The sequence below is a fragment of the Neomonachus schauinslandi genome, chromosome 1 (assembly GCF_002201575.2).
Source record: "Neomonachus schauinslandi chromosome 1, ASM220157v2, whole genome shotgun sequence".
Lineage (NCBI taxonomy): Eukaryota > Metazoa > Chordata > Mammalia > Carnivora > Phocidae > Neomonachus > Neomonachus schauinslandi.
In genome coordinates this window covers 153428512-153446972 of record NC_058403.1, presented here as the reverse complement: position 1 = coordinate 153446972, position 18461 = coordinate 153428512, and the positions used below count along the sequence as shown (strand labels likewise).

At 42.6% G+C, this 18461-nt stretch overlaps 1 protein-coding gene across 4 annotated transcripts in view; it reads left to right on the top strand.

The window, feature by feature from the left end:
* Positions 1-18461, top strand: part of UBP1 (upstream binding protein 1) — a 54914-nt gene that overhangs the window by 23153 nt on the left and 13300 nt on the right. The window contains exons 3-10 of one of the 4 annotated variants that reach the window (XM_021677575.1): positions 1706-1782; positions 6980-7085; positions 7538-7644; positions 9441-9593; positions 9696-9806; positions 10254-10361; positions 15936-16039; positions 18123-18177. In XM_021677575.1, the coding sequence (XP_021533250.1) occupies positions 1706-1782; positions 6980-7085; positions 7538-7644; positions 9441-9593; positions 9696-9806; positions 10254-10361; positions 15936-16039; positions 18123-18177 (821 nt within the window). The remainder of the gene's footprint in view (positions 1-1705; positions 1783-6979; positions 7086-7537; positions 7645-9440; positions 9594-9695; positions 9807-10253; positions 10362-15935; positions 16040-18122; positions 18178-18461) is intronic. The other 3 variants (XM_021677578.1, XM_021677576.1, XM_021677579.1) reach the window with 3 other exon arrangements.

Genomic DNA, 18461 nt, shown 5'->3' with positions numbered 1-18461 from the left:
GTTTGTGCAGTGAAATAATATTTGCAATAGAAAGGAGTGCAGTCCAGGCACACCTCGGACATACTGCAGGTTCTGTTCCAGACCTTCACAATAAAGTAAATGTAGCCCGAAAGTGAGTCAAATGGGTTTTTTGGGTTCTCAGTGCATATAAAAGTTATCTTGACACCATCCTGAGTCTGTTAAGTGTGGGGTAGCATTAATGTCTAAGAAAACATGTATATACCTTTTTTTTTTAAAGATTTTATTTATTTGACAGAAAGAGCACAATCAGGGGGAGTGGGAGAGGGAGGAGCATGCTCCCTGCTGAGCAGGGAGCCCGACATGGGGCTCAATCTCAGGACCCTGGGATCACGACCTGAGCCGAAGGTAGATGCTTGACCAACTGAGCCACCCAGATGCCCCAACATTTTTAATTAAAAAATACTTTATTGCTTAAAAAGTGAGCTATAATGACTGATCACAGTTCACCATAACAAATATAATAATGAAAAAGTTCAAAATATTGTGAGAATCACAAAATGTGATGCAGAGACACAAAGTGAGCGGATGCTGTTGGAAGAAGGGCGCCCTGATAGACTTGTTTGATGCAGGGTTGTCACAAACCTTCAATTATAAAAAACCATAATTTCTGCAAAGTGTGATAAAGCAGAGCACAACAAAAGGGAGATCTGCCCTGCTACAACATGTGAGAAACTTGAAAATATGCTTAGTAAAAGAAGTCAGTTAATCACATACTGTGTGATTCCATTTGTATCAAATGTGTTAAGTAGGTAAATCCCTAGAGACAGAAAGTAGATTGATGAGGGGTTTCTAGGGGCTGGGGTGGGCGAGGATGGAAAGTGACTGCTGAGGGGTAGGATTTTCTTTTGTGGGTGATGAAAATGCTCTAAAATTGGTAGTGTGATGGTTACACAATTCTGAATGTACTAAAAACCAGTTAATTGTACATTTTTTTTTTTTAAAGGGTGGGGGCGTCTGGGTGGTTCAGTTGGTTAAGCAACTGCCTTCAGCTGGGGTCATGATCCCAGGACGCTGGGATCATGACCTGAGCTGAAGGCAGACGCTTAACAGCCTGAGCCACCCAGGCGCCCCAATAAATAAAATCTTTAAAAAAATAAATAAAAGGGTGAATTTTATGGTATGTAAGTTATATCTCAATAAAACTGATAAAAATTTGGTCTTGGATTATGCATGTATGCATAATAAAAATTTAGTATGTGGGACTATAGCAAATGAAAATAAATTGGGAGAGAAACTCTTCAGTCTTCTGTAATTGTGCAAGAAGGAGAGGATGGTGTTTGCAGGGAAGAGAAAGATCAACCTGAATTTGCTTCTCTAGTTGAGAGACAGTTGAATTTTTTCTTTTAAAGATTTTATTTACTTACTAGAGAGAGAGAGCAAATTCGTATGTGCTCCTGCGCGTACACACACACCCACACACAAGTTGGGAGGGGGGAGGAGTACAGGAGGAAGGAAAGAGAATCCCAAGCAGACCCAGCACTGAGCACAGAGCCCGATGGCAGGGCTCCATCCCACGACCCCAAGATCATGACCTGAGCCGAGATCAAGAGTCCTTTGCTCAACCTACCGAGCCACCCAGGCGCCCTGAGAGACCATTGAATTTTTATGTTAAACAGAGTCATGTTCTTTATATGGATTGTTGGTGATACACAGTTTTTTACATTCAGTAATTTCTTTAAAATAGGTCAGTCTTACGAAATTCGGATGCTGGATAACCGGAAAATGGGAGATATGCCTGAGATCACTGGAAAATTGGTAAAGGTAAGGATGAGCCATCTTAATTGCTAACAGATACTACAATGATTGAAAAAAGTAGCAGTTTTGCTGTAAAAGTTTTGGGGTTTTTTGCATAAGAGTTATTTAAAAATCATTTAATTTCACTTTAAGAAGTAATGGCTATATTGAAACTCCTAACTTTTTGAACTATACTTTATTTACTTATCTGTAAAACAGAAATGATAGCAGTTATTGGGTGAAATAAATGTGAAAGCCCTTTGGAAACTAAGGTACCATAGTTGTGGCTATGGGGAAAAAATCTACCACCACAATGAAGACTTTTAAGTTTTTCTTTAAAAGTTAAAGATAATATGGGGGGAAATGTAAGTGTTAATATGAAACACTTTAAAACCCTTTTATTTCACCTCTTAAATTTGTCTAAGTAAAATTTGAACTCTCTGTTCACTCTGTTGATGTATCTGAATGAAGGCAGTCATTCCAAGTGTAGCTCATCCCTCTTAGGATATATCTTCAGAACCATCTCTGTCCCCTCCAGTGTCATGCAGGGTGGGTCCTCTAGCCTCTACCTGTCACACACCACGGTGTATTATAAATCCACAGTATTACAGGGCAAGACTTCTGGAAGAAGCTTAATTGGAGGAAGGCAGAACTTCATCTAACTGTTAGCAAGAGAGAAGCAGGCATGAGTTCTCTTGATGCTTCCATCTTCCCACAGAGAGGCATATAGGGGCCTGGGCACTGCTGGGCCCTCAGTATGGAGAGGCATTCCATTGGAAAGACTCCCCTCTGTGGATCTGCCTTTTTAGAGGGCGAGTGTGGGGAAAGACAGCCTTCACAGGGGGAATGGATACTAATATTAAGGCTAACAAATTTGGCTTCTCTGGGAAAGCCAGTTGCCCAGCACACAGAGGCCTTGAGAGTCTTTGGGATGTTTTAATGTTCCTCCCATTCTTGGGGGCAGGAAGTCCCCAGTCCTGTGGGAGGTTGAGGGAAAGTTGGGAGTCTGCGCCCCGCCGATCAGTGTCTTGCCAACTTGGAGTGAACTCCCAGACTTCTTCTGACTCCCGGGGCTCCTTTTTTTTTGTTTTAAGATTTTATTTATTTGACAGAGAGACACAGCGAGAGAGGGAACACAAGCAGGGGGAGTGGGAGAGGGAGAAGCAGGCTTCCCATGGAGCAGAGAGGCCGATGTGGGGCTCGATCCCATGACCCTGGGATCGTGACCTGAGCTGAAGGCAGACGCTTAACTAACTGAGCCACCCAGGTGCCCCCCGGGGCTCCTATCTTACCTGGAACAGAGGGAGAGAGGTTATTTTTGCCATTTGTACTCTGAGTCTATCGTGTCTATGCTCTATTAGTGGATTTGGTCATTTCCCTGGAGGGTAAGTCAGATGGTCTTATTTTTTTCATTCCCTCCTATTGGCATTCTGACTGTAGTGCATACTGATTGGGCTCACCATTTAAAAAAGCCATCAGCGTTCAGAGTGAGCAAGCTTTACTTGGATTGGCTGTTCTCTGCTGGGCTTTTATGACAAATAGTGACAAATGGAGGAGCCAGACTTAACAGCTCTCATTTTCCAGTGTGTAGGAAGCTTAGGAATGTCCAAGATTCTCTCAGAATGCCCTGGTCCCAAGCTGGCTTATTGTCAGGCCATTGGGCACCCTGGCTCACCTTCAGCAGATCTACCAATTGTCTCACACCCAGTTAAAATCCAACCAGTGATACGTATTTTAAGGGAAGATGTGGGTGAACTCTTCTGTCCCTATGAAAGTTACATATACATTTGGTGGCTGTGAGATGCTGTTTTTTTTTTTGTATCAGTGTAGAAGTGTAGAAAAATTGTTTAAATTGTAGATTTGTCTATAAAATGGAGTAAGGCATTATTATGTGCCCTGTATTGAGAGCCTTAAAACTGGATCCAAAAATATTAGAATACTACTAAAAAACTACTTATCTGGTAAAATTCAAACATACCCAGAGGTAGAATGGTATGGTGCATCCACATGTGTTTATCATGTGGTGGTTTCTGATGAATTTCACATGTGTGTCATGGGTGCCCAGGATAAGTTCTCCCACCAGCGGCCACAACTGTCAGCAGTTTGCCAGTCTTGTTTTATTTGTTCCCCCTTGTGCTTGTTTTTTTTTTCCTTTTTCCTTTTCCATTTTTTTTTTGCTAGACTACAGAATTTACTAACTCATTTAATTCCTCTTTTAAACAGTAATTTTAACTAAGCTCGTCATTCATAGCTATTCAGCATCCTGAGGAAAATAAAACACACTTTGGCATGTGGATCCAATGCCAAAATTAAGTTTCTATCAAAGCACTGGAGAAAGTCACTTTTGAAGCCGTTTGTTAGTTATCAGTGAAGATAAATGGCTTTCTAGGGAGGTTCACTGTGAATAGGTGGTAAGATTTAGAAAGGACCAGTCTGATAGAGGAAACTTAATGTTTAAAATACTTTTGGTAAGCTAGTTAAAAATATCTGTCAGATTAAGTTGGAATGGCAGGATTAGTTATGTTGTTACATGACTGTTTTAAATTCAGCTTCCTGGAATTTAGTTCCAAATTAAAATACGTAAGAACATTTAATATACACAATTAACGCAAGTTAAGAAATGAAGGCAGAAAACGACTCTTTATCATGAGATAGGGAACTGTTGACAGTAAAGAAACCATCCCCCTACAAGCGCAAAGTAGAGGTTTTGTTGACATTAAATCAGCATATTCTGCCTAGACAAGGGTACTTAATTTGAAAGCATCAGTTTCCCTAAACAGTTAGCTTCCGGATTGGAAAGGTTAATTTTTAAAAGGTCTTAAGTCGGTTTCATCTCCCCTTGATAAGCCACTTGTCTCATATGTGGTGGCTGTGCCAGAAAATGTCTGGTTAGATCCCGAGAGTCTGCCCTGGATGCAGAGCCACAGTCGGCCACCGCCACAGGCTACACGGTGCATTTCCCCCAAATCACGTCTTTTTTTACCTAGAAGCTCCCCAAGTCTGATTCCTGGCTCCACGATCTTTGACTCTGCTACTGTGGGGGAGTCTTGGGGGACAAAGGGTGGGGTGGCAGGGGTGCTTTGGAACTTGGTGAAAGTGCTTCCTGTACTCAATGAGGTGCTTGTTCTATTTGTCGTATTGTCAGGGCCCCTTTATCTGTTGCTGGGTGTCTGAGTTCATGACTTTTTCCCTTCCAATTTCATTTAAGTTTTCTTTTATATATTGCCACTTCTTAACTATGGTTCTCCTTTCATATTCCTTACTGAACTATCTTAGTCTGACCTCCTAGAATGGCGTTTAGTAAAGCTCTCAAATCTGGTACTTACATTCTCATGCTATTTTCATCTGAATTTGTGGATTCAGTTAAATACGGAAGAATCAAAATCATGTCATTTCTCTGTTGCACTTTATTCTGAGTTCAGCGTGTTGGTGAGTGACCCAGGGGTTGCCCCCAGCCCGTGTACCTTCACTGTGAGGCTTTGCTGCCTGCAGGTGGTGGCGTGAAGTGGGTGTAGTGGCCCGCCTGGGCAGGCCCTGTGCATGCGGGTGCAGGTGGGGAAGGCAGATGGTCTTGAATCAGAGCAGCGACCGTGCCTTTGTAGATTTCTACTTTGGTCCTGACGACTGACTTGGCCTCTTTTTAAACGACAGTTGACCCTTGATCAACACAGCTTTGAACGGTGTGGGTCCATTTACAGGCAGATTTTTTTCAGTAAATACAGTACAGTACTCTAAATGTATTTTCTCTTACGATTTTCTTTGTAACTGTTTCCTTTTCTCTAGCTTACTTTAAGAAAGCAGTATATAATATATATAACATATAAAATATATGTTCCTCGGCTGTTGTTATCGATAAAGTGTCTAGTCAACAGTAGGCTATTAAGTACTTAAGTTTTGGGGGGGTTCAACGCCCCTAAGCCCCATGTTGTCAAGGGTCAACTGTGTTTCAAATTAAAATACGGCTACTTTGGGGCGCCTGGGTGGCTCAGTCGGTTGGGCATCTGCCTTCGGCTCAGGTCATAATTCCGGGGTCCAGGGATCGAGCTCCACATTGGGCTCCCTGCTTGCAGGGAGCCAGCTTCTCCCTCTTCTCCCTGCTCTGCTCTCTCTCGCTATCTCTCTCTCTCAAATAAATAAATAAAATCTTTAAAAAATAAATACGGCTACTTTTAAATAGTTTGCTTCAAAATTTATCTGCTATGGGCAGTACCTGGTGGGTAGGGAAGACAGGGGCACTAAAGTAATATTTATATATATTGGTAACAAATTATTTCCTATTTATACCAGAGCATCTACTGGAAATATGAATATCTTATTGCATCATGGGAAAGTTATCAAAAATGTGTCACAAACACAAATTCGTGCAAATGTGGTATCTGAAAGCATTTGGATGACCTGTTTTCCTGTTCCTGGAATGAAACAATACTTGGCACTCCAAACCTGTGGGAGGCAAAGGAGGGATGGGTGGAGAGCAGAGAACTGGCCCAGAGTTTGTGGAGTAAAGTCTTACCTAGGAACCATAGTGTTTGGATCAAGTTTACCTGTGGGTTGGTGTTTTTTTTTTTCCCCCCTTGCTTACCTCAGATAACCTCTTGCAAATGCAATAGTAGAGAATTACTTTTGCATATGTGGGTTTTTTTTTTTTTTTTTTTTTTCTGGGTCTTTTTTTGCAGATCCCCCCACCTATTCCTTGACTATCTCTTTATTTTTTAATTTCATTGAAGTATAATTAACATGCAGTGTTATATTAGTTTCAGGTGTACAATATAATGATTCAGCATTTCTGTATATTAGTATTCATCCTTGATGATCTTTAAAGAAGTTCATTTATTAACGTACTTTAAATGAACAGTTTTACCATTGTACCTGGGTTTCTCTGTTTCTGTTTATACTACTCTTTGACTTTAGTAATTCCTGTCTGCATCCGATGTTTTCTTCATAGAAATAGAATTCTTGCTCACTGATTTTATGGGCGTGTACCTTAATTTTGAATTGCAATATCAGATTGTAAATAAAAATTTTACCTAAGTAATCATTTTATTTGTGCCTTTTATTTGAGTTATTCAGATACTCCAAGAACAAAGCAGTTCACTTAGAAAATGTGTAGAGCAGAATTTTTTTGGGTATGCTCTTCTATTATGGGTTAATGAGTAAGAAGTGAAAATGCTTCTGCATTTTAGCTGGACCAGTTTAAAAGTACTCATTTTCCCCACTTGTTCCATAGAGCATCATAAGAGTTGTATTCCATGACAGACGGCTACAATATACCGAGCATCAGCAACTTGAAGGCTGGAAGTGGAATCGTCCAGGAGACAGACTTCTCGATTTAGGTACAAGTGGCTGTCAGAAGACTCTGGAGAGATTCAGGCAGTTGTTTAGCTGTGCGTGGTGGGTAGGGAAGGCACCGTGTATAATTGTATGGAGAGAGTTTTGGTGTTAGCAGATCCGGTGTGCCTTGAGTTGTTCTATAGTTTAGAAATGAAGTGGTTTTTTAGCTCTAAAAGAACCTGAGCCAGGAATTTGGAGTTTTGAAATAATTTATTTAATTCTCAGTTGGCACCATCCATTGTATGTTGAATAAAATGAAATAGAAACCATGGTGGGAGAAAGTCTGATCGCATTGGGTGGGTTTCGATGTTAGCATCGCTGACCGGGAAAACGCTGATGGAAAAGGTTCTGCATGGAGGTGAAATAATTGCATGTGAACATAATTATAGTAAGTTGTAAGCTTTTTAATTATTTGTAGTGGATGAGTTTCTATGTAACTCTTTTTAAAATACAGATATTCCAATGTCTGTGGGAATAATTGACACAAGGACAAATCCAAGCCAGTTAAATGCAGTTGAATTTCTGTGGGACCCTGCAAAGCGCACATCTGCTTTCATTCAGGTTTGGAGTTTTTGCATTATTAGAAGTATACTTGCCTAGTCATTTAAAAGGCCATGGATGAGATTAAATTCTTGACACATGATGTTACCTTCTTTTTTTTTTTATTTTTATTTTTTTTTAAAGATTTTATTTATTTATTCATGAGAGAGAGAGAGAGGCAGAGGCAGAGGGAGAAGCAGGCTCCCCGCGGAGCAGGGAGCCTGATGCGGGACTCGATCCCAGGACCCCGGGATCATGACCTGAGCTGAAGGCAGACGCTTAACCGACTGAGCCACCCAGGCGTCCCATGATGTTACCTTCTTTAAATGCTTATTTGTAAGCTATCTTGTAATGTCTTCTATTTTATATATATTTTAATTATATATACTGTTAAATTGGAGTTAATTTACTAAATCCGTCATTTATAGGCTAACATATACAAAGACAATCGGATATGTAAAGCATTATACAGACATTAACTTTTAGCATGGTTAGTGACAGTAATCAAAACTTCTGTTTTTCATAAGATGCATTTCTCTTGAATAAAAGCTGTTTAAAAGGGTAGGATTGGGGCGCCTGGCTGGCTTAGTCAGTAGAACATATGAATCTTGGTCTCGGGGTCGTAAGTTCAAGCTCCACATTGGGCATAGAGTTTACTTAAAAAAATAAAGTAGAATAAAAGGGTGGGATTGAAAAAAAGTGTACAGTTTTAAGATTTTCTCTCTAGCATAATTTAAAGACATTTCTAATACTGAAAATTTCAAACCCCACAAAAGTAAGAGAATAATAATGATGAATCTTCCATGTACCCATCACCTGGCTTCAACAGTTATTTAGTGGTTTCCTCTGTTTTCGTTATTGATGGAATACTTTAAAGCAACTCCCAGGCATCTCACTTCACCCATAAATCCTCAGTTTGTATCTCTAAGAGAAGAGTTTTTTAGAAGTATTAATGTATATTCAGTATATTAATGTATATTTGTAAGTGGTGGAATCAAAACTGAGTAAGTAATGTTTATGTGGAAAGGGAGATTGCTTAATTGCTGATCAACCTAAGTAGTCTCTGATTTGTATGAACTGTAAAGAATATTTGTTTACTTATGTATTTATTTTTTAAGAATCTTTACTATTTTGTGTTTTTTGTGGTTTACTAAATACTGTCTCCTGCTAACGAATAGTCACTAGGGACACGGTTCATGTTAGTTGACGTTGTGCTGGTGCCAGGAGAGGGGCGGAAGTGATGGGAGATGAGCGTTGCCCTCGGTGAACTTTGAAGGTTGACAGCAGAGTTCAGATCGGTATGGGCACGGTGAGTCGTGGCCATGCCCCCAGGCCCCTAGGTGGTCTCATAAGTGTGTGTAGGCACAGCAGGAGCCTGATGGGCTGGCTAGAGTCCAGGCGGTGACAGAAGAGGGCAGGCGACAGAAGCTCTCGGCAGTTAGGGGTCGGTTGCTGTGCACTGAGCCACGTGCAAGGCCAAGGACGCTGGGGCTGAGAGCATCATTTGGTCCAGAGTGTGGAGGTAGGAGACGTCTGCGTGACCCGAACAAGTCCTGTGACCCGAACAAGTCCTGCGTGAGAGGAGAGGCATTGGACTGGGGAAGAGCTCATTGCCAGAAAGTTCAGAAAGGCCCAGTTGGATTTATGAAAGGAAAGCCATGCAGAGGAATTCATGACAGCCGTCTGGCTAATATGCAGGAGTTTGTTTGGAAGGATCCTGAATTTATGGCTGTGGCAGAACACCTGAGAAGGAGCCAAATTGAAGGAGACTCAGTGGGCGGTACTTTGAGTCCCTTTCAGCTTGAGTTCTTTTCCAGGTGCACTGCATCAGCACAGAGTTTACTCCCCGGAAGCATGGAGGTGAGAAGGGGGTGCCTTTTAGGATTCAGGTTGACACCTTTAAGCAGAATGAGAACGGAGAGTACACGGATCATCTCCACTCGGCTAGCTGCCAAATCAAAGTGTTTAAGGTAAGCCGATAGAAACGAGGCTTTTAGTAACTAAGGCCCAGTTTTGCTTGTAAATTGTCCATCTTCAACCTGATGGATGAGATCATCTATTTTGTTTTTAAGCCTAAAGGTGCAGACAGGAAACAAAAAACGGACCGAGAGAAGATGGAGAAGAGAACGGCTCACGAGAAAGAAAAGTACCAGCCATCCTATGACACCACTATCCTCACCGAGGTAATGCACAGTAGCGTTTCGGTTTCTGAGGCAAAGCAGCTCTTTGCATATTAGCACTCTCTCTAGGGAGGGGTTTTGCTACAAAGGGGTTGGGGAAGATTGGGTGGTAGATTGACATAATATTCTTTGTGAAATTTGCGGGGGATAGATTTTATTTAAATTTGGGGATTTTAATAGATTAGTTTCCTGGGTGGGGTCTTGAATGAAGATGCTGAAATCCCAATCTGGTCTCGGAAACAGACCTTACAAACCTTGAAGTTGTCAAGAAATTAAGTCGGGGCCTAGAATGTCTGATTTTTGTCACTGCTGGGGTTTTGCATTTTCTTTAACTTTGAATCCTGCTAGTCATACATTTGTTTAATTGGACTGCAGAGACATAAAACAGGGTATTAGATCTTTCTTTGTATAATGAAAAGACATTGATCCCAATCTTTGGTGTTTGTCCAGATGAGGCTTGAGCCTATAATTGAAGATGCAGTTGAACATGAGCAGAAAAAGTCCAGCAAGCGGACTTTGCCAGCAGACTACGGTGATTCTCTGGCAAAGCGAGGCAGTGTAAGGGACTTCTGCTTCTCTTTTCATTGTGCAAGAAACCTTGTGCAGTGTTAGATATAGGATCAACTTCCGCCGAAAAGTAAAGCCAAATTTGTTTTTGATGTCCTTGTCTTGATTTAATTTGCTTTTGTTTAGACTTCCTGCTTTCTGTTTGTTCCTCACTGAGGAAAATTTCCTAAATCTAACACTTTAAAACAAAGTTGACCATATTGGGTGGTTTTGGAGGGAAAAACGACACTCAGAAATGTGTTCCCTCCCTGTCTCCTCCCCCTCCTCCCTCCCTCCCTCTCTCTCCTCTGCACACACACTTCCTTCAAGAGCACTGAAATTAATTGAAAATACTTTCTGTAGTAAAATAGTTATCATTTTTGTGTAATTAAAAAAGGTTTTGCTTTCTCATGTTTTATAACTGTTAAGAAACTTTCATGGATTTTTAGAGAAATGATGGCAGCAAGCTTGACATTAACATGCAATACTTTGTGTCACATTTCCCTGCATGTAGTATAAGAATGTGCGTCTGTGCTTTTAAAAGCCCATTTGGCGGCACTGGTAAAAAGAAATCTTTGCATTGGTGTTTCCTCTTGGCTCCTGCATCGTGATCTTCTCCTTCAGGCCAGAATAGCGCACCTTGCTACCCTCGGACCCAACATGCAGTCAAGGGGTTTGGCTTTGTCAGCTTCACTGCAGCAGATCCTTATTTTATGACCCAGTTCTTTATCGAACGGTCCACAAAGGTTCATCCTGTTCTTCAAACTTAGATCACCATGTACCCACAGTTAATGTAAACACAGAGCATTCTCTAATTTTTAAAAGTAACTGTCATCATATGTATCAGTCACTACTCTCTCCATCTCATTGCAGTGTTTGTACTGTCAAGGTGCCAAACATGGGATTTTCACGCTCACACATGTATGTAATTCTCTGTGCTATGAAAGTCACAGGCACTATCACAAGAACCTCATTTCTAAATTAAAGCATTGCGTGACGATATTTTAGTGCTTCTTTATGCAATAACCCTGAAAATGTAGTCGTCTGGATGGATGGGGAGCACACATGATGCATTTTCTTTAACTGGGCTTTTTGGATTTGGGTCAGAGGTTGTATGGAACAACTGTATGCTCCTTCCCTGGAATGCCCCCCTCCAGTTTTATGTTTTTAATCCTCTATCTCATTTCCCAGCTGAAGACTCACAAATAGTTCTCCGTAAACTTTTCTGGGGAGATCCTGTAACTCAAGTCACTTTTCCCTTCTTGTTGGAAACTCTTTAGTTAAAAGGAATGAGTTCTGATAATTCATAAATTAAAGAAATCTGTTATAGCCCAGAGCTAATCTGGAGATGGTAGAATTGTTGGTAAATTATTAATAATTCTTAACTCAAGTCTAAAGTATGCAAAACGTCAGCAGTTCACTGGCCTGGGATTTCACATCTTCCTAGAGTGTGTTTCTTGCTGCCCTGGGCTGTGTTTGGTTGGGTGAAGCTACTTCAAGGGGGTGGTTAGAGCTACTCTTTGAAACCTGTTTAAAAAAGCAAGGTACAGATTAATCCCTTAAAAAAAGTCCGCAGCATTTCCTGTATTTCTGCAAGTGCCTACAAAGAAAGGCCAGCATTTCTCATAGTTGTTGGATAGTGACAGTTGGCTTTCATTAGGAAGGGAGGTCAGGCTCACCTGTTAAAAGGTGTTGTGTGAACCGGTCCCACACTGAACAGAGGCCCTACTGTTGGTTCTGAAGAGCTGCCACCCAGCAAACCCTTTAATGCATCCGGGGGTCTTGGTCTCTGAGCTGTATTTTACTGGCTCACATCGGGACTGCCAATATCTACAGTCTAAGGTGGGTCAGCATTTTCCAGGCTGCTGGGGGCGGGGCTTTGTTCATGGTACACCAAAACTGTGCCCACGCAAATCCAAGCCAGGTAGTGCTGGAGGCATCATGAATTACAGACTCTGCTCAGGACCAGAGGCAGTCCAGCACTGTTTACCTTTCCAGACAGGGAGGCAGGACAAGGTAGAAGAAACATCGTGCAAGTCTTCCTCCGTGTGCCCTTGCCCTCCTGGCTTGAGACTGGGAGAGGAGCCCATAAGACATGTGCAGGCGGGCTGCAGTGTGGCAAGCAGCCTGGCCATTTGAGACCCTGCCACCCATTATTCCCGAAAAGCCGAGTTTTCTCCAAACACTGGTTTCCTGGTGTTCAGTGAGTCTGGCTTCATATTTATTGGGCAAGTTTTAGATGTCAGCTATTAATTAGCAATCCTGCTTTTCTCTTGTTAAAGGAATTGAGGTATGTAAAAATGAAATAGTTGTGTTTATGGAGGTTCTGCACATTTGGTGTCCCCACCGTCTTACTGTGCTAACTTGAAGCTGTTGATGGCTTCACGTCCTCAGACAGTGGGCAGTGATGAACAGAGCAGGTGTGGGGAGGCTTGATACTAAAAGGTTCACCTTACTTAGATGTGCATGTTAGGCTCTGTCGTAATATTTTGTATCTGGGGAGGATGGTGTAGCAGGAAAATCATCTTCCACGTAGTGGAGCTGATCATGAGCATGTGACAGCCAGAAGTTATTAGATCTGCCAGTCGGGTTCCTCAGACTGCACGAGCAGCAGAGGTACTACTTTGTAAGATGAAGAGAGAAACGAGGCCCTAGTTTAAAAGGAGGGGGCACTGTTGTGTGTAAAAGGGTGTTTAGAGTGAAATTGGTGTGCATGCAGTGAGTTCAGCGGTGCTGTCCAGCTAGATTCGATTGCTTTTTTGAAACTTGGTAGTAGTTGAAACAGTAAGTCTGTAGTAGTCACTTTTCCAGTTTTTGAGGGGATACATGATGAGTGGTTGTAAAGAATGTTAAGAGCCTGGGATTTCTATTTTATTTTCCTTCTGTCCGTACTTCTGATGGGTGTCAGATATGTTGTAAGCACCTATAACCGTCGGGGAGACTAGTTTCTGCCCTCAGTGCTTCACAGTCTCTTAGCTCCTTCTACATGCAAAAGAATTTTGAAAAAGTATATACTCCCTTGCACGTTTTCAGGTTAACAGGAAAGTTTTCATCATAAATTTCATCATCATCATGCAAAAGAATTTTGAGAAAGTATATACTCCCTTGCACATGTTCAGGTTAACAGGAAAGTTTTCATCATAAGTTGCAAAGAAGACAATTTTCTGGCACCATAAATATTTGTGTTATAATTTAAGAGAAAGCTATTACACTACTTTTGGAAGTGTATTCATAGCAATTTGACACCCAGTATCTTTCATTTCAAAAGTTCATGATGAGGCTCTTAAGTCTGAAATTTTATCCCACTCTTCCTTCTTGATCTGTTTTCTCCTCCACTCCCCATAAATAATTTAATCCCAATATGACGTACTTTTATGCCTGAAAATCTTTTTTTTGAATTTTGATTTATTTGAGAGAGAGAGAGCACGCACACACGGGAGAGCAGGGTAAGGGGGCAGAGGGAGAGAGAGGGAGAGGGAGAGAAGCAGACTCCCCGCTGAGCTCAGACCCTGACATGGGGTCAGTCTCACGACCCTGAGATCATGACCTGAGCTGAAACCAAGAGTCAGATGCACAGCTGACTGAACCACTTAGGTGCCCCTGCCTGAAAATCTGTAAATGATCACCCTAATTACTTCTTTATGACATACTTACAGAAACTGAGATTTAAAATTTTCTCTGACCATAAGGCTTGTAAATCAGTTGAGAATTTTTTTTTTTTTTTTTAAAGTAAACTCTGTGACCGTTGTGGGGCTTGAACTCATGACCCCGAGATCAAGAGTCACATGTTCTACTGACTGAGCCAGCCAGGCACCCCAAGAAATTGAAAACTACTTAATGATTAGTACCAATTTATCAAAAAAACAAATCATATACATTTTGATGAATAGTTAATTGTAAACATAGAAATGTTATTGGAAATATATCATGAAGAATGAGACAGGGTAGAATGCAACCAAATTCTAGATTTTTTTTATAGATAAGAGAAACTTCGTTTAGATGTGCTTATTTTTCTTTGAGCAGTGTCATTCAGGTCTTGAAATTCCTTTTGAGTTATCTGCACAAAAGCCCAGTGACCTATTTTTGTATGAACAGGTAGATTATTTCAGTACGTGTCAGTTGACACCAGGTCTCCTGAAGTTTCTGAAGGCAAGGAATTGAAAACTGCCTGACATACAGAAGAATTGTTTTATTTTTTTAATTTTTTAAATTTATTATTAAAGATTTTATTTATTTGTTTGACAGAGCGTGCGCACAAGGAGGGGGAGCAGCAGGGAGAGGGAGAAGTAGCGGGCCCCCCGCTGAGCAGAGAGCCCCGTGTGGGGCTTGATCCTAGGCTCCTGGGATCATCACTTGAGCCAAAGGCAGACACTTAACTGACTGAGCCACCCAAGTGCCACCAGAAGAATTGTTTTAGAGTCATGTACTTTTTTTTTTTTTTTTAAGATTTTATTTATTTGTCAGAGGAGAGAGAGAGCACAAGCAGGGGGAGCGGCAGAGGGAGAAGCAGGCTCCCTGCCGAGCAAGAGTTGGACACGGGGCTCGATCCCAGGACCCTGGGATCATGACCTGAGCCGAAGATAGACGCTTAACGACTGAGCCACCCAGGGGCCCCAAGAGTCATATACTTTTTTATTTATCCTAATATCTTTGAATGGTCTTTTGCTTGGTTTGGGGGAGGGTCTTCTATCCCCCGTCCATGGTGAGGTATAACGACTTTTTGTGTAAAATGGGAGAATAATGATTCTGAAGGGGGCCTTGGAACCAAGGACGTCCTGACATGGACTCATTCTAGATGGAATATCAGGGAGTGAGATGGACTCGCTCCATACGTAGCTCAGGTTTAAAGGCTTGTACTTGGCTGCCCTGGCCTGCTCAGCATGCTTTTGACTTCAGCTTTTTCACCTCTCCTGATTGTAATAGTCAGTGCATCTCTTTGTATCTTTGCTCTATCTTTGGTCAGAATGGGACCCGGGTTTGAAAAATGCCCTAGATCACCATGCCCCTTCCAGAAACTTTAAATACTAAACATGTGTAGACAGGTAGAGAGACATGGGCAGCACAGTACCTGTTGATGTGTGTTGATGCTAGGCCTGCTTCACCTTGCTTGGGGATTATTAATTTTAGAGGAATCAAGGAAGCAAGTGGGTACTGGCCAGGCTGCTCCTTGGGCGAGAGGGCAGAGGAGTGCTAGGGGGACAGAGCCCCTGTCACTGTAGGTGTCAGATGTCGCTTGTGAATCCATTCTTGCCTCTGCTGTTCTAAACCTTGATAGGTACCTGCTGCAGAGCTGATAAACAGGGAAGTGGAAGTTCTTGGAGAAGTATACGTTAAAAATGCCTGCATACATTTTGCTGCTCTCATCACTCAGGCCTTCCCTGAGATGAATCCGTGTGTAGATGCAGGTGGCAGGGAAAGCCACACAGAAGTAAATTTGATACATTTCTGTGAGGTTGCTTGATGAGTGTCAGGTGTCTTGTGTTTTATAACCTCGCATTTGGCCAGACTAGAGAGTGACTTACAAAAATATTTCTTCCATACACTTCTAAAAGCCTCCCGTTAATTTATTTTTGTTTCTATCCTTAGTGTTCTCCATGGCCCGATACCCCCACAGCCTACGTGAATAGCAGCCCTTCCACAGCGCCTGCCTTCACGTCCCCACAGCAGGGCACCTGCAGCGTCCCTGACAGGTACCGCTTCGTGCCGTCGCTCACCCGGGGCTGGCCATGCCGTGCTCCTTCATTGCCATCCCTCTCACTTGCCAACATCCTCTTTTGTATATATATCTGAGGTGTATGGTCATGGGAGCTAGCCGCCTCAGTTTCCGAGGAGAACTGTCTTTTCTTTGCTTGCCAGCCTTTTTGCTCTTAGCCCTTCATGCCTCACACATTCACAGCCATAGAAATTGTAGAAAAGGGGGCGTTTTCAAGCTGCATTCTTTGTGAGAGAAAAAGAACATGAGTGGAATTCATGGATAGAGAAGGACTGTGAGTTATTAAGGTGAAACTTGACTTGGATGTGTTCAGATTGCATTTATTATAAAGAACGTTTGTCTTCAGTGCGCACTGTATCAAACAAGAGCTGTTTCCTGCCCTGTTTTTTCTGCCTCACATTACACACACTATTTACTTATTTATTTATTTATTTATTATGGTAAGTTTTTAAACTTAAAGGAAAGGCTTTTAATTTCTAAAACTTTACTGTGGTTTTAGAAATGGGGATGGTGGACTTGTTCTATTTTATTCTCTGGCTGTGATTGGCATCTGTGAACCCTGCAGGCTCTGGGTGGGGGCAGGGGACAGTGTCACAGGGGTCCTGCAGGTGCCACATGGTGCCCCGGGGTTGAGGGGGGCCTTGCCTTCCTGGGGCTCTGCTGTGAAGAGTTGATCCCGAGCAGGTCAGATGAGAAGTTTCTCGCTGGGAAGGAAAGTTACACAAGACTTCTGAGGGAAAGGTTCTCCTCCTTACACTCGGGCCACGCCGACAGCAGGTCTGTCTCGGTCAGCTCTGGCTGCTATGACGGAACACCAGACCAGGGCCTTAGAGACAACAGAAACTTGTTTCTTGCAGTTGTGGAACTGGAAGTGTGAGGTCCGGGTGGTTCCGGCGAGGGCCCTCTGGGTTGCAGGTGCCACCCGGGTCCTCCCGTGGTGGAGCAGAGGCCCTTGTGATCTTGCCTTCCTGGTCGTCTCCCAGGGGTCCCACCTTCTCACGCTGTCATGCTGGGGGGGTGAGTTTGGTAAACGTAAGCATTTTGAGGGAACACAAATATCCAGTCTGTAACAGGGTCTGATAAGAACACAAACAAAAACATGCTTTTCCCTGCAGAGATGAGTAGATTGGCAGGCAGCTCATCTTGTAGATCTTTGTGCTTTTCGAGGAGGAACACACTCTCGGACTCTGCATCGGAGAGACCAGGGACTGGCATGTCCCCATGTGGGGGCCGTTTTAGTCTCAGCCCAGTCCGAGTCGTCTTGGGCCACAGTCATGACTTCGGAGGCTGGCTCTGGGCTCCCGCACTGCTGGCTGATCACGCAGTTCCCAGGAGCCGCGCACCTTGTGCTGGCCAGGACCTGTGCTCTCTGCTCTGCAGGTGACGCACACCTTCCCTGTCTGCGTGGGCCCAGAGGGACAGTCACCAGTCAGCATTGGAACTTACGTAATTGAAGTACAGGCGCTGAGGAAGGGGTCTGAGCCCAGGACCAGGACTACCACACTCCCTGTGGAGTTGTCTTCATTTTCGTTTGACCTTAAAAACCCAGAGAGAGTGGCACACCTTTGTTGCTTTTGCTTCCTTGAGTTTCTCCCTCTTTACTCATGGGTAAATATTAATTAAAGGGGTATCATTTTCCATTTTTACTTAGGACCATTTCTTGGAGCTCCTTATTAAAGTGTGTGTGTGTATGTGTGTGTATTTTGCAGTTACTTTTAACTCTTTATCTTAATTTCTCATATCTTTTTCCTTACTGAAATGAATGAGTATCCTTCATTTTCCTGGCACCCCTGGAAATAATTGGAATCCTTTTGTTTCCTAAAACTTGAAGTTCTTACTAGAACTGCTGGAGGAGGAGGCACCAGTTAAACCGCCTCCTGTCAGTTTCATCATACTCCCTGACCAGTGGTGCCAACATTCTTAATTGCAAATCTGCAGGCTCTCTTCTACAATATTAGATTAAATTTACCCAGTTTAATACCCTTTAATGTCTTGATTTAAGTGTATGTGTGTGTGTGTGTGTGTAATAATTCTTCTTTCTTTCCTTCCGTTCTCCCCAGCAATTCTTCTTCCCCAAACCATCAGGGAGATGGAGTTTCACAGGCCTCCACTGAAGTAAGTGTTTTCATCCTGAAGCTGTCCAGTGCTCTAAGGGGTCTGCGTTTTGTTTTTTTTTTTTTAAGATTTTATTTATTTGACAGAGAGCACAAATAGGCAGAGAGGCAGGCAGAGGGAGAGGGAGAAGCAGGCTCTCCACTGAGAAGGGAGCCCGATGCAGGGCTCGATCCCAGGACCCTGGGATCATGACCTGAGCTGAAGGCAGCTGCTTAACTGACTGAGCCACCCAGGCGCCCCTGCAATTTTTTTTTTTTTTAAGGTTTTATTTATTTATTTGACAG